The sequence below is a fragment of the Chenopodium album genome, chromosome 26, assembly GCF_948465745.1.
Source record: "Chenopodium album chromosome 26, dcCheAlbu1.1, whole genome shotgun sequence".
In the NCBI taxonomy this organism is placed as follows: Eukaryota; Viridiplantae; Streptophyta; class Magnoliopsida; order Caryophyllales; family Amaranthaceae; genus Chenopodium; species Chenopodium album.
This window is the reverse complement of record NC_137859.1, coordinates 3,436,256-3,451,257: the sequence shown is the minus strand read 5'-3', so window position 1 is coordinate 3,451,257 and position 15,002 is coordinate 3,436,256. Positions and strand designations below refer to the sequence as shown.

The 15,002-nt window shown below is 34.7% G+C and overlaps 3 protein-coding genes and 1 long non-coding RNA gene across 4 annotated transcripts; 1 reads left to right on the top strand and 3 right to left on the bottom strand.

The window, feature by feature from the left end:
- Window positions 1–653: 653 nt before the first annotated feature.
- Window positions 654–4,306, bottom strand: LOC145617736 (putative NAD(P)H dehydrogenase (quinone) FQR1-like 3). The gene is made up of 4 exons (XM_081672489.1): window positions 4,146–4,306; window positions 3,963–4,056; window positions 2,634–2,899; window positions 654–1,081 (listed from the first exon to the last, which is right to left on the bottom strand). Exons 1-4 carry the CDS (start codon window positions 4,169–4,171, stop codon window positions 856–858), a joined length of 612 nt encoding a protein of 203 aa, XP_081528615.1. The 5' UTR covers window positions 4,172–4,306; the 3' UTR covers window positions 654–855.
- A 456-nt stretch (window positions 4,307–4,762) lies between these two features.
- LOC145617734 (anthranilate synthase alpha subunit 2, chloroplastic-like) lies at window positions 4,763–8,388 on the bottom strand. Its single transcript, XM_081672487.1, has 10 exons — window positions 7,879–8,388; window positions 7,589–7,767; window positions 7,308–7,497; window positions 6,915–7,063; window positions 6,594–6,709; window positions 6,229–6,475; window positions 5,959–6,018; window positions 5,715–5,867; window positions 5,378–5,455; window positions 4,763–5,293 (listed from the first exon to the last, which is right to left on the bottom strand). The coding sequence occupies exons 1-10, from the start codon at window positions 8,045–8,047 to the stop codon at window positions 4,973–4,975; spliced, it is 1,662 nt and encodes a 553-aa protein (XP_081528613.1). The 5' UTR covers window positions 8,048–8,388; the 3' UTR covers window positions 4,763–4,972.
- A 58-nt stretch (window positions 8,389–8,446) lies between these two features.
- On the bottom strand, window positions 8,447–12,696 carry LOC145617735 (uncharacterized). Its single transcript, XM_081672488.1, has 5 exons — window positions 12,533–12,696; window positions 11,506–11,790; window positions 11,160–11,291; window positions 10,939–11,055; window positions 8,447–9,064 (listed from the first exon to the last, which is right to left on the bottom strand). The coding sequence occupies exons 2-5, from the start codon at window positions 11,788–11,790 to the stop codon at window positions 8,723–8,725; spliced, it is 876 nt and encodes a 291-aa protein (XP_081528614.1). The 5' UTR covers window positions 12,533–12,696; the 3' UTR covers window positions 8,447–8,722.
- Window positions 12,697–13,990: 1,294 nt separating this feature from the next.
- LOC145618333 (uncharacterized) lies at window positions 13,991–14,571 on the top strand. The gene is made up of 2 exons (XR_014107896.1): window positions 13,991–14,163; window positions 14,288–14,571. It is a non-coding gene; the product is annotated as an uncharacterized LOC145618333 (long non-coding RNA).
- Window positions 14,572–15,002: the final 431 nt, after the last annotated feature.

Here is a 15,002-nt window from a genome sequence, read left to right as displayed (position 1 = left end):
GATGTCAATGAAGATTATCTCATCTACATTAACATTGATTTGTGAAGCCAAGATAGAGTTGTGTGTTGTGACAAATTCAAGTTTAGTTGACAACAATGACCTAATCCTGTAACAAAAGTATATAACCTATTTAAATCATCTTATCTTGTCTAGGTGATCCACATTATTCAGTCTTGATGTGCTGTTGACAGCCATGACAGCTAGTTGTATGTTATCTTAACAAATATTTTCATCACCAATTATTCTTTTTCTAATTTACTAAATGATTATATCCAAGCAAATCATATAATCCATCAATCCAGAGAAACATTAATGGTGACCTTTCATCAACATTGCTTCTCTTGAACTTTTCATAGGTCAAGTTAGGAAGCAATCAAACAAAGCAATTACTCGTAATAAAAAAGCTTCTTATATTTCGATCACTACTTGTAATGTCGTTCTATCATAACCGTAAAAATACACTTATACATACTAATAAAGAGTGATCAATCACCTTCCAATATCCAATTAAATTAAACACTTGGATTATATCAAAGGACGTTATCCCTAGACAATTCAAAGGTTGTTTTGGAATAAAAAACTTGAGATTGTCTCATTTTATCATAGGAGAGTGGAGAAGAGTTTCTCCCCGTCGCATTGGACAAAAGATGATGTACACAATATTGCCCTTAGAATAGAATAATAAAGATTGTGTGTTTTTAAATACTGCATCAGAATGAAGATTTGATTCTTTATTTTCAAGTAAAATAGTTCAACAGAGTACAGATTTGGAAAGAATTTCCAATTTTACACTTGGTATGTTATGATGTTATATACGTTTACGATGATTGATGAGTATGATGCATCAACAGGGGTTTATCTTTTGAGCTTCTTTGCAACCTCGGCAAGATACTTACCTTGATAAAATGCTTGCTGAAGTTCCAGCTCCGATGGTTGACGAGATCCGTCTCCTGCAAATGTTCCTGCACCATATGAAGAGCCTCCCTTCACCTCTTCCATTTCAAACATGCCCTTCCCAAAGGTGTATCCCAGAGGAACATATAGCATGCCATGATGAGACAGTTGAGTCACGGCTGTGAATCTGTTAAATCAAGCAACAAATTCACAAAATTCTAGTTAATCTAAAAGGAATTGCACATTAAGCTACAATTACATCAAAATTCCACAAGCCAATGCCTCCTTTCAAGCAAATTAATACTTATGCTCTTGTATAATGCTAGATTTTTAAAGAATAGCAAGCTTTTACAAGCAAGAATACATTACACAACTTATTACAATAGACACAAATCAAAATACACAGAAATAGGAAAATTATGGATGTATACATACTATCCTGATTTCTTTCCTAGGATTATAGCAAAGAAGGTAACCAATAATTAGCAAAGCAAGAACTAGCTATCATGCTTCAGACTACAATTATGGCATTCACTAATACTCCTCCCATCAAGAACAAATTATCAAAGGCAGAATTAAATTAAAAGACCTTTTTAATAATTGGGTCATTCTTACAACCCCCTCATCATATAACATTGATGAGGATGTTTTTGCAAAGTCAATTAGAAACCATTACTGAATACTATTTTAGAAAAAAATGACAACTTTGTTTTAGACATTATAAAAAGAGTAGAGTACACAGCTGTTATACTTGGACAAAAGACCAAGAAAATGCAGCTAGACAATATTGCTTAGACTTGTAGAAGAGAATCAGGACAAGTTTGGGTGCAAATATGAGACATAGATTGGTTATATAAAGGGTGTTTCTCCTATTTGGTCCAAATTGAAGTGCACATTTAGCATCATATGAGCACATCAGCAGATAAGGATGAAAAAATACCAAGTAGCTCATAGAAGACGTGAAATGTGGCTCTTATGGTAATTTTATAGATGGTTCTAATGTTAATACCGGACAAGCTGTGAGCTTATATCAAAGAAAGGTGAATTGGAAAGAAATTCTCAATCGTGTTATTGGAGCTTTTATTTTGAAGCTCTGTAGAGCACACTGGCATCATTGTCTTTTTTGGAGAAAATTTTGCAAACCAAATAATGGGAAATACATGCCCTTCTTATCATAGAGCAAAACAAAGTATAAGCAGATTGTAAGAGGAATTCTCCAAACAGAACTTAGCTCAAAGAAGGATAATCAAACCAGACCAATAAGGTAATGATGTGCATTACTCTGGAGGAAATTGAACATTTCCAAATACCTAAAATTCAATCTAAATAAACCTTGCATGTCTATAACAAGTTAACAATGAGTTCAATTTTCATGCCTTATAATATAGTCCACCTAACATTGTAGTCATAAGTTCAATACATACGATATAGCTATCATACAAAAAGTTCCATAATCCACCAAAGTATCAACTCAAACGATGCAAGTCAGCAGCCTTTTTAGCTCTTTAATTTCACACAGTAGAGAGACTGACAAATTGATTATGCATCTTAAGCCAAAAATGTCAGTTCACTACGTTATCATAAAATAACAACTTTATCATTCATGTTAAAGTTCAAAAAAAAAAAAAAAGAAAAAAAAAAAAAATTGACAACAGCATGTTAAAGTTAAAATTAACATACAAAATTATGCATTGTTTTCTCATGCTCCAAGGCTACAATAGTGGTTTTAGGGAACTTACGCAGAGTTTTCCTGGCCTCCACCATAGAATCCAGTACTCCAAAAGACACCAGCAGGTTTACCGGCAAGTGATTGAGATTTCCATAACTCATGTGTGGTATCAAAAAAGGCCAGAAATTGAGAAGGCATCATCCCGAATCGAGAGGGAAATCCAAAAAGAAACCCATCTGCATCCACTAGGTTTTCTGGTTTGATTTCTGTAACATCACTTGGTCTTGGAGGAGCCTTCATCTTTTCCAATACCCTTTGGGGAAGTGTCTCAGGTACCTATTCAAACAGCTACTAGCTAATTAGTAATGGATATGACATCAAAATTGCCAAAAAAACCTCCAAAGAAACTCCCACCCCCGCTAGGACAAGGAAATCAAACATTCATAGCTATATCTATCCAATTATAGTCATTGTTCAAGTTAACCTATAATTTGATACACACGTTACATAATGATCAATTGATTGTTCGGAAAAAGTGAAATTAATAATAGAACACTATGCAGACAAAGCTCTGTGACAAACCTATACATCAACTACAAAACACAATTCAAATATACAAGATGTTGCTTAAGGCCATCAATCTGCCAATTTTTAGGTCATTACATTGCAAAAATGGCTGGGTTATTAGTTCAACCTAAGCCTTCAACCCACAATACAAGTTCAACTTATCTTCCATATCCATATGATCAGCAAATTAAAAAATTGATGCATTATTACTTATCAGTTTAAAGTTTCAACCGTCAACATTACTTAATTTGGAATGAATGGAAATACTTGTACTAATCAACAACATTACATTTAGCTGTTGTTGGTTGAGAGTAATTGATGTTAGTGTGCAGTCCCGATCACCCAAAAATCGAAAACTTCGTAGATACACACACTTGTAGGCAATTTTGGGAACACAATGAATATGTAGGGTTTGTGATTCAATTCTTCTCAACCAGACATACATGTCTTAATCAATTAACACAAGGAAAATACTAATAATGCAATAGATAAGAGCCTATTCATTCAACCCGAAAACCCGAGTGGGGCTAATTGATTAAGTACGAAACGCGGAAGTCTTACAAAGATCATAACTATCATCCGGACAGAATTGAGCTAACTACACAAGCATGAAGTGCAATGAATGAAATTGAGCTAAATGTACTATATACAACAAGGGGAAATAAAAAATTAGAGAATTAATTCATTTTTGATACAGTAACCAACTAAAACTAGGGTTCCCAAATTAAATGCTAAAATTTAAAATTCCCACAAAATCAAAAGTCAATTTTACAGATAAGATACAATTATTGAAATGGGAAGAAATAAAAAGGGAAATTAAAAAAGAAAATACCAGCCATAGTGAAGCTTCAACATCTTCAACTGAGCTAGCTCCTCTGTGTACTTCTCTAGCCATAGTTTCAACATGCCCAAATACAGAGTAAAATCTGGGAATTTTGAGAAATTTATGGTGTTAATCACAAAAATTAAGAAGAAATTACGAAGATTATAGATTTTAGAGGAGAGAGAAACTTACACAACGTAAACTTTGGTGGTTGACATTGCTGCAATTCTGCAATAATGGAGAAGAAGATGAACAACACACTGTTCTGAAAATTTTAGATATAGATTGTACTCTTTCACGTGGAGGCTTGTCTAATTATATATGTATCGTATGTGTGAATTACTCTGTATTTATATTTGGGGTTGTTTGGGATTTTGAAGGAGGCATTTTGGAAAACCGACTAATTATTGAGGTTGCTATTCGCTAATCATAAATTTAGAGTTTTTCGAGTCATGTTTTAAGTGTGAAAATAAACTATTAGACATTAATGGTCATTAAGGACATGCAAATATGTGGTCCGTGTAAAAAAAAATAAAAAATAAATAAAACCGAAGGTAAAAGAAAATATAGTACAAAATCTTATGGGACTTACATTTTATATTAAATCATGTTTCTTTATTTGATTAGCTTAATACTTTTTTTTTTTTTTTTTTTTTTGAGAAAAGATTAGCTTAATACACTATTTAGTGTTTACTACTAATGCTCGTGAAGGCATTGTATTAGCTCTTTTTAAAAGGGAGACAAGAATCAAGTTTTGTTGCACCAAATCAAATAAAGAAACATTAACAGGATCATAAGAAAACTTTAGTTAAAGATCACTAATAAAATAATCGAATGTCACTTTCAAGTGTTTATCATTATCATACAAGTATAATACAATGAATTCTTCTTGATGTTACCTTTTTGTACTTCATCAGCAGCACAAATATATATGAATCATATCCTAGTTAGTAAAAAAAAAGGTAAGAAGCTATCTATGTGATACAATAATAACACAGGTAGACAACTTCTAGTCGGTCTTACTGAAGAAACGACGACTCAGCAAGATCAATGGCTCGAGAGAGTGCTGCAGCTTCTTGCTCACATTGTCTCTGCTTGTCTGCAGGATCACTGTCTCCCATGATGTCAGCTCCGGCTTGGAGATGAGCAACCCACTCTCGCCGTTTCTGCAGATTTTTGGTATGATACAGATTCTCAGAGGTTTCACCAGTTGGGAACACTATGGTTTTTGAAGCTAGGGTGATGTCCATGTCCTTAGAGAATGAAATGCAGCCGAAACTTCCACCATATGGGCCCCGCCTTTTCTGTTCGAGCTTATCTATCAGTTTAACTGCTTCAATCTGAATTTACCAAATTGATTCATGTCAAAAGGATGCAAAAATGGTACGGTAAGCATTGAATATATTTGCAAAAACGAAATCAACCTTTGGTTCTCCAATGAAAGCATCTGAAGGCAAGGTACCCCGGAGAGCATCCCAGCAAGTCGAATACACATCAGTAGCCTACAAAAGAACCCAATATAAAGGTCATACAACAGGAACTAGTTGTAGAGACACCTTCCACTAATGCCCTAAGACCTAAATCATGGTTCAGTTATTTGAAGACTACATGCTCAAAAATCAAGCTGTCATCAGTTCTAAAAGTTTTAGGCCAACAGAAGTAGTAACTGCCTGTGGCTGTAGACCCAGCATGATAAACGCCTTATTTTGTTAACTTCCCTTCTTATGTAATAAATTAAGCCATAGAAAATAAAATATAAACCTTTTTGAAATTATTGTTTCCCACGTCAGCTAGCCTGATGTCCTCTACATGATGTTTATTGCCATTGATAAGCGGCCTTCCTAACAGAGTATCCTCCTTAAATATCTCAGATTTTCTCTCCGTCGTAGAAAGAGTTGAATTTGTAAACTTTCCCTGCAGAAATAAAATACATCAGGTCATCAGGGATATGAGAAAATAAGGGTAATTCCAGAAGCTAAAAGTTACACTACTGTGACAATATTACCTTCTTATCAACATAGGTGAAAGTGTGAGGGCTTGAAGCAACAAGTATACACCCTCTAATCTGTTGAATCATGAAGATGGGAGCTACATGAAGTGTTATTGCAGTGAAAAAAAAAAAATTACAGATTAAAAATGATTCTTTACAAGTTTACAGTTTTTCTCTTATGCTACTACTGGTCTGAATTGTATTTTTTACTGATCAAAAGATTCAAAATTGACTGCCACAGATTATTAACTGAAGTTGAAGAGAATAATGTCCGAGTAAGCTTACTTGTATATAAGCCATAAAAGAACTTGGATCCACGATACTCAATGCCCTATAAACTTCAAATGGATCCGAGAAAGTTCTCCTTACAAACCGCTGACTTAGAACAACTTGGTGTATGTCACCATCTAATATATGCTCCTTGGCCATTTTTATGGCCGTCTTATATGCTTCAGTAGTTAGACGCGAAACCTCTAACTTGTGATGTTGCCTCTGAGCATTTAGCTCTATTGAGCCAGAAGACAGTCTTGGACTGATTAAAGAACACAACAAAGACCTGATAAGGTTTTTTTTTTTTTTTTTTTTTTGAAACCACCTGATAAGGTTATTTCAAGAAGAGTAACACACAAAATGAAAGACAGGCTGCTCACTTGTTTATATCATGGACCTTAGACAACAAGGAATCCAAGCATTCCATTCCATTGTCCAATGCCTCATCTACTGATGAAAATCGATCCAATTGAACCCAGTGAATGACATGAATTTTCTGAATCACAATATTGGCAATAAAATTATGACAAGTGGGAGTATTTGATAAATAGTGAATGCATTGATCTATTGCAGTATGCATCGCGATTACACTTACAAAAGAAATTACTACTTTTATTATACAAAATTGAAGAATGAAACTCTGATCAAAGATTAATATAATATTCAGGAATTATGGTAGCAGCAGAGGTAAAAAAGAATACCTTTTCAATATGATCAAACACAAGCACATCATCATACAGACCTAGATGTACATCAGGGAGATTCCTATCATCTGCTGGGGCACTTGAAAATGCAAGGCTCTTCTCTGTGTAACGCACCGTATCATGAGAAAAATATCCAACCCATCCACCTGATGCACCCAGAAAACATCATCAGCCTTTTCTTACATTTCTCTTCCATTTACTAATCAAGTTCTAAAAAACATTGAATATATGTTTGGTTGAAGCTACAACTCAATGTCAACCAAACAAGTACTAAAACACGTGAATATTAGTCGCGTGAATGCTAAAATAGATAAGGCATGAAACTGGTATACAATGGGGCCCTGACCAGTAAAGTAAAGGGTCACCCCTTCTGAGCCCATATTACCATACCACAAAAAATTTGAGGAAGCTCATCAATGCACTGAGGAGTCCATTTCTCTGTAATTCTCCGAGGAATTGACAACGGATCTTCCAAAAACTCCTCTCTCCTCCACCCATCACGATGATTAATCACGGTAACTAAATTCTCCTTGGCTATGACTTCCATTGCTGGATTAGCCCCAACAATACTATACCTTCCCTACAAGTAATTGACATCAAGATTATAAGTTTTCTTGCATAAATTCAAGAAAGCTTAATGCTACCAAATAATGATGATCATTGTTACTTACAATAGCGTGTAACCCTGGCTCCACAGACTCAAACAAGAAGCTGGGTGCTTCATGATCTTTTTCGTTTACTAAACATCGATATGCAAGCACGGGTGTCAACTGATCAGAGAAAATGCACTGCGATAATGGAACTAAGTTTCCTCTTCTAGACTTTTCCACAAACTTAGCAGACTGGTCCACTGTACTCATGACATTAATATATCAGCAAACCTTAAGTTGTAAACAAGGATTAAGAGTTCAGTATGACAAATTAAAATAGTTTGGCTATTTAGAAGGCGATAAAGTGTTACCTTGTGATGGAGAGGAAAGAACTGAAAACACGACAAACTGTGTAGAATGAGCAGGCCGATGATTAAACAGACGGATTGACAGCATTGAGCTGCAAGACTGCAAAGACGATGACAGATTTCGACGACGGCAAGTAGACGGCACAGGAGGCAGAGTAATTGCTACAGCCATTTTCAAAGATGATCAGCTGAATTTCATTAAAGGTCAGCTCACTAGGATATTCCCAACTTCTGCACAAGAATTTTAGTCCCAATTGTCTTGTCACTTGTTTCTTAAAAGATGTTGCTTCCATGAGCTTTAAATGCTGAAGCATGGACTTGTTTACTGGGTAGTTCCGGACTTAAATTTCATGTGGTTATTTGTTGGCATTTGTTGGCATTAAACACCTCTGCTTTCACATATATTTATCTTACAAAAAGCAGTAATTTTTAATTTTTACTGGCATAACAAGCCAACACGAACCACTGGTCAAACAACAGTTTGTCAACTGTTATTTAGGTGCAGAGTAATTCACAAGGTAGGCGTGCCCTAGCGAGCAATATTATTTTTGGTACATAACACAGCAAGCAATAGAATTAAATGTTCAGGCAAAGCATGAACATGTCACATATGACATTGGAATACATAATCCCGTGAGTTACAGAATAAAGAAATAGGATTAATACTCAATAATCTCGAAATAAAATATTCGGTAATTAAATTTTATCCACATAAAAGTGCAGCATCCTATGTAAATGCATGTCTTCCACAAGAAAGAAGATAAATATCCAGGCTAGGAAAGAAGAGTAAATATGGGGAGATATAGGCAAGGCAACTGGTGACCTCATCAACAACCAACAAATAATGTCACTGTGATGAGAGGTTCTGAAACAACTCTGGAAGATGAGCATTTGTGAGCTTGGTCCTCTTGCTAATTTCGTGCTTCTTCTTCTTAGGTTTACCTTTGGAGGAAACGCCTTGAATCTGTGCTGCAGCCCTTCTCTGGGCAGTGTTTGTAAGAGGCTTGATTCCGGTTTTCTGAAGTTCTTTCTCAACATCAAGAAAATCGCGTGGCAATTCAATGCTCCGGAAGAGTTGTTTCAGATCATCATCTACCTTAATAGGAACTCGGGGATCATTTGGATATACTATATCTTCCTGGGAATCAGAGTTTGAGAGCAACCAAACTTTTCGATCAGCCTTCAAGGCCTATGGAAAAAATACACTATCAGCAAGTTTTTACAGCAGTAAAATAAGGTTCAAAATTTTGAAATCAATGACAGGCTAACAGTAAAACAAGGTTGAAATTCTGCTTTTTAAACCAATATATATGATCCATCCTTGGCAATCCCTTAAGCTAAGATTCACTATTGACTAAAATCCGCCATGAACACAGCTTCAAGAAACTGAATAATATTTTGCATTAATGGAAAAAGAACTTGGGAAAAGCAGATTAACAACAGGAACTCAGGATGATGCTTTCAAATACAAAGGAAAATGATTCAAAGCAAAGTTACCAGAATGCTAACTTTGGTTGACACGACACAAGAGAAGACCAGTAAAGATAACAGGAAAGCGATACATTGCCCCCTTAAGTTGATTCAAGTGCAACATAACCTCATTAAAGTATACAGGTACCCAATTGCCCCCTTAACCAATTCACTAAGACAAATTAGTCCTTACAAAACTTTCTACCAATCAGTATTTCATAAGGCATGAGATAACCAAAGGTGATAGGGCTCCTAACTTCCTACAGCTTGGGCTTACAGGTAGATGAATGAGATACACTAAATTACCCACTGCCAAGTTATTTCCAAGAGCAGGATAATGAGGAGTCGATTTATGCAAAGACTCATTTTGGTTTGTTGGGTCAAGTGATGAACTTTGGACGAGTACCTTATCAGATTGGAGGCTGAGGCAAAAGGGTCCAAATACTATTTAGGACCAAAGAACGTCACTCACCGTTTCAATAAATGATTACATGTTCCCGGAATGATTTGGGGTCAACTAATATGAATCTTCGAAAGGTACCATAACAAAGTTTTATAAAACGGGCAAAGGAGATATTAAGAGAAAACCCAACAAGAGGACATAATATGATATCTGAAAGTTTACAAAAAGGGCTAAGAAGAGATAAGAGAGGAAAAACATGCAAATAAAAGCAGTAAAGCACTAAAAAAAAAAGGGTAGAAAACCATAACAACCACCGTCTGAATCATGTCCTTAGCTGTGTGGAGTTAACATCATACAAATCCAATAATCAGCAATCAAGTGGCCAATTACTCACAAAAACAAGTCTCCCTGACATTTTACACACCATCATCATCATACTCAATTAGTCATCATCATTCTCCTAATCACTGTCCACTTCCTCAGCATGAAGAACATCTTTCTTAGATTCCTCATACTTCTAAATCTTCTCGCAATATTGGGGAACTTTTTGGATTCGGGGGAGATTATTGAAATGGGATCATGGGAAGGTTGAGCAGGGAGTGTGTCTTAATTCATTACCTCAATCAATACCAGCACAGAGTTACAATTTCATTCCTTTACATGTTCCTTAGAAGCACTCTTCATTATTAAATTTTATTAACTCCCTTTTCTTATAAAAGGAAAGAAATTACAATGGTAAAAGTACGTGTATAAAGCCCAATACCAATAAAAGTTATATACATAACAAGGATAGTAACTAACTAATTACTGAAAAATTAGAAGTGCCAATTTTAGGTGGATTTATTGTCATAAATCATGTAGAAAACATGCCATGCATCATTGACCTCAATTAAATGTGAATAAGGGATTTAATTCCTATGAACCAACTCTAAGAAAAATTTGCCAATTTTCTAGTAAACATCATGCCCGAATATCAGATAAAGGCTTATGGTAGAAAATCCACTCTTCACCATTAAATCATTGATAACTATATATATATATATATATATATATATATATATATATATATATATATATATATATATATATATATATATATATATATATATTCCACTGGCACATTGAAACTACTATTCCAATGATACTCAAGAAAGACTAGGAAGGAAAGATTGAGAAGAAAACTTAGTTACCTGCAAGTCCTCCATCACATTTATATAAGAATCCTTCAAGTCAATGATTGGCATGCCTTCGGGATATCTCCGTATCAAAACAAGCAATTGGTCCTTGTTCTTAACTTCATGCTTTGACTGTAAAGATAAAGGAACTCAAACAATTTAATTGGTAGGAGAATAAATGGTTTCAAATTCAAACCTGATGAGCTGATAAATAAAAATCAACCACTAAAGCCTACCTTGTAAGAGAAACACTGCCCATCATAGCTCACTTTTGGATTGTTCTTCAAACTTTCAAAAACAGTCTTATTTGCATAAACATCGACATGGCATACTTGATTGATTTGCTCAGGAGTTAAGGCTTCCCTCCGCTGCAATTAACCCAAAGACATTAAACAAAATATCCAGCCAACATGTAATGCAAGATTATTTCACCACTTATGTTCTTGTCTTTGCTTAAGCAAATTCATGGTTAACAAAATAGTATCATCTATTAGTTAACATTTCTCTTGGCAATTTGCCATAACTCAGTTCATAGCTTGACAGGTACAAGTGTAACACAACAGCTTGCATACCCCTCCATACCTCTAGAAGCAGATCAATGACTCGCTTTATTTGAGCTCCGGCAGGAGCCTTCCTTATGCTATTAATGATCTGAAGCCTCTCGGTATCATTTGAGAATTTGACAGGAGGCCTTGCATTTATAGATGGTGATGCAGTTGGCAAAGTTGATTTCTGTACATTAGAGTTGTGTTTTGATGGATGGGAAGACTTGGTTGAAGCTTGTTTTTCAGAAGCAATACTCGAAAGAGTTGACTGACACTTCTCTTGCTGTTTCCGAAACCTTGCTAAATTTTCTTGGAGTGACATCTATCCCAACAATGGCATAAAGGAAAACCAAACAAGGCAGTCATCAATGAAAAGATCAAAAGCATAGCAAACAAGAACACTGACAAACTCATCCAAACAAAAAAGGGCCGCAATTTGATCCTCCAATGTATCAAAAACTAATATTACTCACATACATATGGTTATACATTGATTTACCTATGCTAATTATTAGCTAACAAGCACATTAATCTGATAACAAAATCTTGTTTCCTACAACAAAAGGAGAATACTAAACAAATTCTTCACTTTTTTCATGCAACAACTGACAAACTCTTAACAGGAGGGTAATTAGAAACCCGAAAAAGTTTCGAATTTTGGTCGGGTAATTAGAAACCCGATAAGGTTTCGAATTTTAGTCAATTAGTTTACATTAAGCAGATGACTTGTAATTCATCTTACTGGGTACAATTATAAGGAAGTAATAAGACTAATAACCCTAATAAAATCCAATCAAGGGGGCAAATTTCATTGTTCCATACTAACAATTAAAATCTAACAACAAATCACCATCCATATTAAAATCAATCGTCGTTTTAAGGTCGAAAAAATCGCATAAAATTATTCTAGCTCAAGTATATTAATGTTAATAGCACATAGAAAGATTCTAGCAACAAAATCGCTCATTATAACCGATAGTTCCTTAATCCACCCTAGAAGAACCCTAAATTGACTATACACAATTAAATCGATGATACTGTAAAATTGAAATCAAAATTCTTACCTTAGATGCTGATTAAATGGAAGATTCAGAAACCGCTTCAATGGATATTTTAGAGTACGAATCAATGGAGAAAAGGAGAGATGTAAAAGTCAGAAGCTCCAAAGAGGGGAAAATAAAATATTAAAGCGTGGGAAGAAACTCGAAGAACACAAATGAGACGATACTACGAGTCTACGATAGTGGTTTTCCTATAAATAATACCGTAGATAAATAAATAAAAACCTCCCAAGATGTGAAAAATGTGCCCAAAATAATAACAGTACGTTTTGTATGCGACTAGCTATATTTTGTGTTGTATCTGTAGGTAAAAGAATAAAGTATTGTACTTATATGATACTAACCGAGTAACTTATATAACACTGACAAAGTAAGGGTCTGTTCTCATTGACTGAACTGAATTGAACTGAACTCAGCTGAACTGAACTGAATTGAAATAAATATTTTATAAGAGAAGGAAATTAGGAGCTGAACTGAACTGAACTCAGCTGAACTGAACTGAACTGAATTTCAACGTAAGAGAACAAGCCCTAACGCATGTAACAGTGATCGAGTAACTCAACACTAATGAAGTAACCTCATGAATTGCAGCTATCTGTGCGAGAGATTACCACAATACAATGTCTATTTAATGATCATAGCTTTGATGAAGGAAACTTTTATTTGATTCAATTTTATGTATTTGTTCATTTAGATTTTCTTTGTACATGTCGTATGGTTTTTAATTAATAAATTGTTTTGTTTAAAGAAAAAAAGGTAACCCCATGATAACTGGCCACACCAATTGGACAAAATTCAAAGTATTATCATAATAGCCACTAATTAATTGTGTTTATTACAGGTAGCTCAAGTGGTTAGAGCTCCCCTCCCATTTCTAGGTAACCCGAGATTGATTATTATCATTCGCCCTTGTGCATTACAGTAAACAGTATTATATGATAATTTATATAATAACGCGAAACATCATCAGGCTATCAAGGTACTCTAATATGGGATAATAAGAGTATTTGATCAGCTTTACAAGGAAATCAAGGTAACTAATAATAATCCTTTTAGTCTATAAGTAAAATTAGCACAAGACCAACTTGACTCCCCGAATCACAAATGCTTTGAAACTTAAGCAACTACCTTACGACACACATGCACACACGAGTCAATGCTTAGTTATTTTGAAATACAGACACGTACAATATTCATCATTCCAATTAAGTACTTGACTTGACTTGGCCCGTGCTAAGTTAGATTAGGGTTCAATATTTACTCACCCAACACTTAAGCTTATTTATCCGAGGTACAACACGAGTACACGACCTAACCCATGATCACCTCTACGTCCAAATCCGAAGGCACCCAAGCAGACATAAATGACATAACAAGAGTAGAAGTTGTAATACTGTTGATTTGTATATACAAAGCCCAAAACACCTTTATTTTTTTTTCAATTAGACAGCCCAACTTAACCCAACAAGGCCAAACCCAAACACTCCAAACTAGGGTTTCACTATAAATCATCATAAAACCTCCTCGTTATCTTTTCCTCTTGAAAACCTCTCCTTTTCTCTTTCCTCAGTATTTCCATCGATTAGGGTTTTGAAGTCGCCGCCTTTTTTCGTCCGATCATCATGAGAGCCAAGGTAATTCTTCAATCTTCTTATTCAATTCATCAATTCAATCGTCAACTCCAAATAGTTATTATTATACATTGATTTCGACGTTTTTAATCTATTGATTTTGATTGTTTTTTCGTAAATTTTGCAGTGGAAGAAGAAGCGTATGAGGAGGTTGAAGAGGAAGCGCCGAAAGATGAGACAGAGATCTAAGTAGAACGTCGTTATCAGCTGCTGAGTTCGATTTTAGATTTCCGTCGTTTGTTTCATCTTGTTTCGTCAAATTATCAGCTATTTTTGTAGCTTATTGACTGGTTTTTAGGTACTCAGTTTATGGTTATGTATGGTACGTTTTGTTAAACATGATGATATTTCGGTATTTTTACTGGAGTATATTACATAATTTTCGAGTTTTATCCTCTTTTATATGCTTAATTTCATGTTGTTCTTGGATCTCTTATTGAGTTTTCTCAATTGCAATAATTTATTTAGAATGTGAATTAAATGAACATATACTATATGAATCTTGATAATCCAGCTGAATTTATTGAATCTTATTTATTTCCTGTGATTGGATGTAATAAATTGGATTAGGGTTTTGTTGTTTGGGAAGTTAGTTGTGCTTTGGTTTTGAATTTCATTGAATTGAATTGTAAAGGAGTTTGATATACAATTTCATTCAATTTGGTTACATTTCTGTTGTTTTGAGTGGAAATTGTAGTATGGGTGATTCGGCTGAATGTTTGTTTTCACTTTGGATGGACAGTGAAGTATTCGTAGATTAAATGTGTGTTGGAATTGCTTGCTTCAACTAGTGATCTCTATATTGTTTGAGGGAGCTATGATGATAGATTAGTTCTTAGATA

Excerpts from the sequence above, each read along its gene's own strand:
- LOC145617734 (XM_081672487.1), bottom strand. The coding sequence starts at position 8,047 with ATGGCTGTAGCAATTACTCTGCCTCCTGTGCCGTCTACTTGCCGTCGT. Across the intron at positions 7,498-7,588 it reads AGCCAGGGTTACACGCTATT|GGAAGGTATAGTATTGTTGG; the intron begins GTAAGTAACAAT and ends AATTACTTGTAG. Across the intron at positions 6,710-6,914 it reads TGTTTGATCATATTGAAAAG|AAAATTCATGTCATTCACTG; the intron begins GTATTCTTTTTT and ends ATTGTGATTCAG.
- LOC145617736 (XM_081672489.1), bottom strand. The coding sequence starts at position 4,171 with ATGTCAACCACCAAAGTTTACGTTGT. Across the intron at positions 4,057-4,145 it reads ACCACCAAAGTTTACGTTGT|ATTTTACTCTGTATTTGGGC; the intron begins GTAAGTTTCTCT and ends CAAAATTCCCAG. Across the intron at positions 1,082-2,633 it reads GGAGGCCAGGAAAACTCTGC|ATTCACAGCCGTGACTCAAC; the intron begins GTAAGTTCCCTA and ends TTGATTTAACAG.
- LOC145617735 (XM_081672488.1), bottom strand. The coding sequence starts at position 11,790 with ATGTCACTCCAAGAAAATTTAGCAAGGTTTCGGAAACAGCAAGAGAAG. Across the intron at positions 11,292-11,505 it reads TCATTGATCTGCTTCTAGAG|CGGAGGGAAGCCTTAACTCC; the intron begins GTATGGAGGGGT and ends GGTTAATTGCAG. Across the intron at positions 9,065-10,938 it reads ATGTGATGGAGGACTTGCAG|GCCTTGAAGGCTGATCGAAA; the intron begins GTAACTAAGTTT and ends TTTTTTCCATAG.